This window comes from Bidens hawaiensis, unplaced genomic scaffold (genome assembly GCF_021521415.1).
Source record: "Bidens hawaiensis isolate Kalapana, Puna unplaced genomic scaffold, B.hawaiensis_p1.1 tig00032376_1, whole genome shotgun sequence".
In the NCBI taxonomy this organism is placed as follows: Eukaryota; Viridiplantae; Streptophyta; class Magnoliopsida; order Asterales; family Asteraceae; genus Bidens; species Bidens hawaiensis.
The window spans coordinates 35259-40958 of record NW_027505244.1 but is presented as its reverse complement, the minus strand read 5'-3'; the positions used below and the strand labels follow the sequence as shown (position 1 = coordinate 40958).

Below are 5700 nucleotides of genomic sequence, written 5' to 3'. Positions count from 1 at the left end.
ATATGATATGTTATAAGTATTGACTTACTATGAACTTAGGTGAGTCATCAAGATAGACCTTCCAAGTTGAGGTTAATTAAGACAAGTTTTAAAGGGTCTTATCACTTAATTCATTTCATTTTCTTATGTGTTACATATTACTGTAAGCGAATTGGACGTTTGGCTGTCCGTTTTGTTGGAAGTTCGTTTATGTTTGTCTGTTTAAAAAACGAACCGCGCACGAATAAAAAAATGCGTTCAGTAAGCTTAAGAGACGAACACGGACAAGGTCTTGTCTGGTTCGATTCGGTCGGCTTACAACCTTAGTGTTACATATCTTCAATGGCGGATCCAGGACTTTTTTCCTAGGGTTTCACTTTTTTTGGTTTTTGAATTTCGCACAGCCAAACTTTAAAATTTTTGGACAGGTTGGGTCTGAGGATATTATATAATACAGTATCATAATAAAACAATATATATATATATATATATATGTTAGTTAATTTAAAAAAACACGTAACAAAAATACAAGTCACTAAAACTGGAAAAAAAATCAATTAATGGGTTGTGAAGGGGTGACGTGTGAATAGGTTTGGAAGTAACCAAAAGCGAAAACATTTTTTTAGTAATTTAAAACAATAAGCTCTAAAGACTTGTGTTTATGAAATCTCAAATATTTAAGAACCATTTAAATGATTAGAAACAAAGGTGACCCATAAATCACACTTCAATTTAAAATTGAAGATTACAAAACTTTTAGATGTGATTAATTCTGTCAGGTCAAAGAAAGGTTTATTATTCATAAATACTCTACACATGCACGTTTTTTAAAATCATATCTTCACATGTGGGTCATAAAACATCTCCATAAAGACTCATTCATGTTTCAAATACATGAAATTTCAGTTTTAAAGACAGATTCTTATTACAGTTGTCAAACCCATTGTTATGGTCCTTTGTTAAGAAATCACAAGATAGAGAGCAAACAGAAGATCTTAGGGGACGATTACTCGATTCGTATTCAATATCGCTTACTGGTTACCAGAAGACATACTTTCTCATACAAGTTAACAAGCTGCAAGTCTCTAAAACAAGATCTATAGGAAAGTGAGTTCATGTCAATTTGGAAAATAAGGTGCACTCTAAACTAGAAGGTATTATGCAGCTTGTATTTTAAGTGGTTTATACATTATGTTCACATATTTTCAGTCTGTTAAAACTTGGATATGCTTGTGTTAGTTATAACATGCTCTTATCATACCAACCAGTGTTTTCATAAGCATCCGGTCATCAAACCGGCCCCAATGCCATACCCAATCCGGTTATGAAAACACTGATTATGGCATACGCAATTTGTGTCATACACCTGTGACGAACCGGTAAGACTATGAAACATGAATAACAACAAATTGATTCCAGAAGTACATTCAATCTTGATTCCTAAATCCAAAGTTTCATAGAGTTGCTTTACTAAAAGATAGATAATATCTTGTACTAACCAACTAACCATGTTCAATCACTGATTCCGAAAGACTAATTAATCCACAAGATAAAAATAAAAAATGAAATTTTGAAAATAAAAAAGATTGTTTCAAGCATAACGAACGTTAGCACCACCGTCACCACCATCATCCTCATGATGTCAGATTTATTGTAGAAAAACTTTAAATATTTTAAATCAATTGGGGAGCATGTTGATGGTGGATCCAGGCCAGCCCATGTTGGAATACATTGGAAGGTTTTGCATGTGCTGAGGTGGCTGCGGCTGCTGCTGCTGTTGCTGGTGGTGCTGGGCGGTATTGTTATAGGAGCCAGGGATCCTATGAAGAGGGCTGCCCCCACTTTCATCAGATGTTTCGCTTTCAGAAGGTGGACTTGCACCGGGAACCGACCCTCCGCCGCCACCAAAACTCAACATGTTTGGCGCTGCAACCGGCGATGGCCCGACACTAGATTTTGGTTTCTTTGAATCTACAATGAAGCTTCCAACAACAACCTGATACACAAACCATTGTTAATATGCATTCGTTCGCATATAATATATGAAGTGAAAAAGAGAAGGGGGGGGGGAGAGAAACCTGTACGGGTGATGCTGCCACGAGCGTCCCAGCAACACCGCCACCCAAAACTCGACCATCTGAGCCAGCAAGAGAAATACTTAATCCACTCGGTTTACTGGTACCATCAATTTCTGAGTGCACAAAGGAGCCTGACAATGATATTATCTCAAAACGGCCCTGAAACGGTTAACTAAAATGGTTGAGCTAAAACGGTTAACTTAAAATGATAAGGGTCAAACTTGTTAAAATTAATCTGAAACAAGAACAAAAGTATGAAACTTCCCAAATCGCTTTATTAGGACATTCAAATTAATCTTAACATTTTAATCTTGAAACATGATACTTCATTCGGTGAAGAATCAGTAAACTGAACTGCTGTGTATGGAGGAGTATAGTTGTAATATAAAAATGCAACACATATTAGAATACAAAAAATTAAAAAAAAAATAAATAATAAAAAAATTCGATTACATAAAAGGTCTTTTCACATAAATCAATTTAATGATCTGGACTGGTTATCTTTATATTTGTATACATCCTGGAACCAAAATAAAATACCTAATCATACTAAACCGCAGATAAAAATTTAAAAATGCATAGTAAATGTATGTGGGGTTTGGATCAAATACAAATGACTTTTATCGTGAGAACTGTACAAATAACTAAGGTAATTATTATTAGTCTAAAACTTTTGAACTAGAGTAATTATTATTACATTATATTATTTTTTATAACATAATTACTCTAGTTCAAAACTGTAATTACTCTCGTTATTTGTATCTTTAGTATGCTAATTTTATTTGTACCATATCCCACCCCAATGTATGTGTTCTTAACTTTACATAAAGAAAACAATTTAAGTGAAACATCTTAGTGTGTCAACTTGAATCGCATAGTTGAAAAAAATCGATATTAAAAACCAGATTATGCATTGCGAAAGATAGAGTTGGTGAAAAAATGTACTGTTTTACACCAATATTGTATAAATATTTAAAGCATACACTGTAGCTATATAAAACAAAATTATAACTTTAGAGGTTAAACCTCTTTTTTTGGTGTTTAAATGGCCTAAAACAAAACTTGGTTGCCATTGAAGTATTTAATGACAAGGAGAATAATCATGTGAAAACTGCCTTCGTGAAAAAACTATAAAACTTCATAACACATATATGCAGTATGCTGCATATATATGCAGTATATCATACTACATATATGTAGTACTAATATCATATGTGAGTATGGAGTTTTTTGGTTTTCTCATTATCCTCTCCTTAGTGACATTAACACAAACAAAAGACACTAACTTAAGCAATAATATGTATGCAGAATATTCTGCATACACATACTCACAAGAACTTAAAATGTAATGCATTTATAATTTTATAAGTTTAAAAAAGGAGTGAGTAAAAGTGTAAACCTCATAAGTTACACTACCACCGGACGACGCGGGTTGGCGAAGTGTGACGTTGCTAATAGCACCATTGGCAGACAAAATACAAACAGTACGAGATCCTTGCTGTGAAAACGACATCATTGTTGCAGATATATCCTGTTAAAATAATTAATACCAATCAAGAAACTTTTAGTAGATTCCAATGTAAGATATAATTGTAAGTTTGTAACTTACAGATAATCAAAACAATATTGCATTAAATATGCATCATCAAAAAAAACCTATAAAGTGGACAAATGAGCAATACTTCTAATAAATACCTCTTGTCTCATGAAACTTGACACTACAGGCATACTAAAGAAAGCGGTCGGAGGTCCGGGTACTAATTAAATGCATAGAATACACTTTTCAACATACAACAGTTTAAGAAACGCACGAAAAAATAAATAAAAATGCATATTTTGTCATGACTCTGTTCATAATTTTTAAAAAGCCAGAAATTTTTAAAACTCCTAAACAAGGAGATGAAATATATTAACAGAACCAAATCATAAGCCTCAAAATCATCAATATAACAATCTTTCTTTCAAGAAACTGCAATTTAACTGAACCCATTAACAAACCTATTCAACTAACCTTGTGATCGAGCTAATTAGAAGCTTGATCATGCTTATCTACAAGACTACAACTATCATTAATCATTAACTAAACAACTAGAGTTTATCAGAAATCGTAATGCCTTTCTTTAATTGTAATAAACATGGACATAGTGATGCAAACTTTCAAATCAACACTGTTAATTTTAAATCAAGATTGTTACTTTCAATCAAAACTGTTAATATCATATCAAGATTGTTAATTTTAAACGAATATTGTTAATTACAAATCTATGCAGTCAATATCGGTGGGACATCGGTTATCAGTTCTCATGTGAAATATCAGCCAAAATATCGGTACCGATAATATCGACGATATTGACCGATATTTCACCGATTTTCAGAGTTTTAAGTCTTAATTGCCAATTGTTAGTGTTTAATGTTAATGTTTTAAGTGTTAATCAGTTCCTACTTGCTGCAATTGTTAGTGTTTTGCAAGTTTTAAAAAGACAAATTGTTGATAGTAGGAGAGTATACTGATTTGTTAGTGTTAAATTGCTAGATATATAAAATTTGCACAATAATAAAATTACTGATATCCCACTGCGATAACCGATATCTCAAATATCAGTCCTTGACAGATATTCGATATTTTTCCGCATTAACCGCTTAGTTACAAATCAAGATTGTTACTTTCTAACCAAAGACTGTTAATTTAATATCAAGATTGTTACTTTCAAACCAAAGTCTGTTAATTTAATATCAAGATTGTTACTTTCAAACCAAGATTGTTACTTTCTAACCAAGACTGTTAATTTAATATCAAGACTGTTACTTTCTAACCAAGACGGATAATTTCATATCAAGATTGTTAATTTCGAATCAAGATTATTAATAAATTTCAACAAAGTTATGTATAAAAACTTAAAAAGAGTATTACCTCTCCTGCTTTAACAACAATAACATGAGGAGTAAACCCAACTCCAGCTGAACCTGCCCATCACACAAAACTCAAAATTATACTAAAATAAAACTTAAATCCAAAAATTAATATTAATAATAATAATAATACCTAAAGCATCCATCTGCTTCTTCCCGGAACCCGGTGGCCTGCCCCTGTGTTTCTTCCCAGCCGAATCCAAATTCGTCGTCCCACCGCTCCCCTCATTCGAATTCTCCAAACTCCCACCTCCAACCGCATTAACCGGGGCCGGAGCCAGCCCAAGCGCAATGCCACCGCCATCGGGCGACTGCGAATACTTCCTGGGCCTCCCCCGTTTCTTCTTCTGCTCAATGCCGTACCCGCCCGAGCTAAACCCACCCGACCCCTCACCGAACTGATCAGAATTGTTATTGTTAAACGGAAACCGCGGCAACATCGAATTATTAATATTATTATTATTATTATTATTATTATTATTATTATTATTATTATTATTATTATTAACCATTGCAGGATGATGATCAGTGTTGGGTAGATGGTAAGAGTTGGGTGGCATCATCATACCCGGTGGCGGCTGTTGATGGTGGTGTGGTGGTGGTAATGATTCACGTGAGTCCATTAAAATGGTTGGTGATTTGATGATGAAATGCAGGTGGATCTTTAATGGGTTGAAGTTGAAATTAATTTTAGTGAAGTTGAACTGGAGGCGATTGATTAAAGGAAGAAGTG

At 33.6% G+C, this 5700-nt stretch overlaps 1 protein-coding gene across 1 annotated transcript; it reads right to left on the bottom strand.

Moving 5' to 3' along the window:
• Positions 1-1388: 1388 nt before the first annotated feature.
• On the bottom strand, positions 1389-5700 carry LOC143611792 (AT-hook motif nuclear-localized protein 10-like). Its single transcript, XM_077085933.1, has 5 exons — positions 5101-5700; positions 4969-5021; positions 3457-3588; positions 2058-2216; positions 1389-1975 (listed from the first exon to the last, which is right to left on the bottom strand). Exons 1-5 carry the CDS (start codon positions 5588-5590, stop codon positions 1658-1660), a joined length of 1152 nt encoding a protein of 383 aa, XP_076942048.1. The 5' UTR covers positions 5591-5700; the 3' UTR covers positions 1389-1657.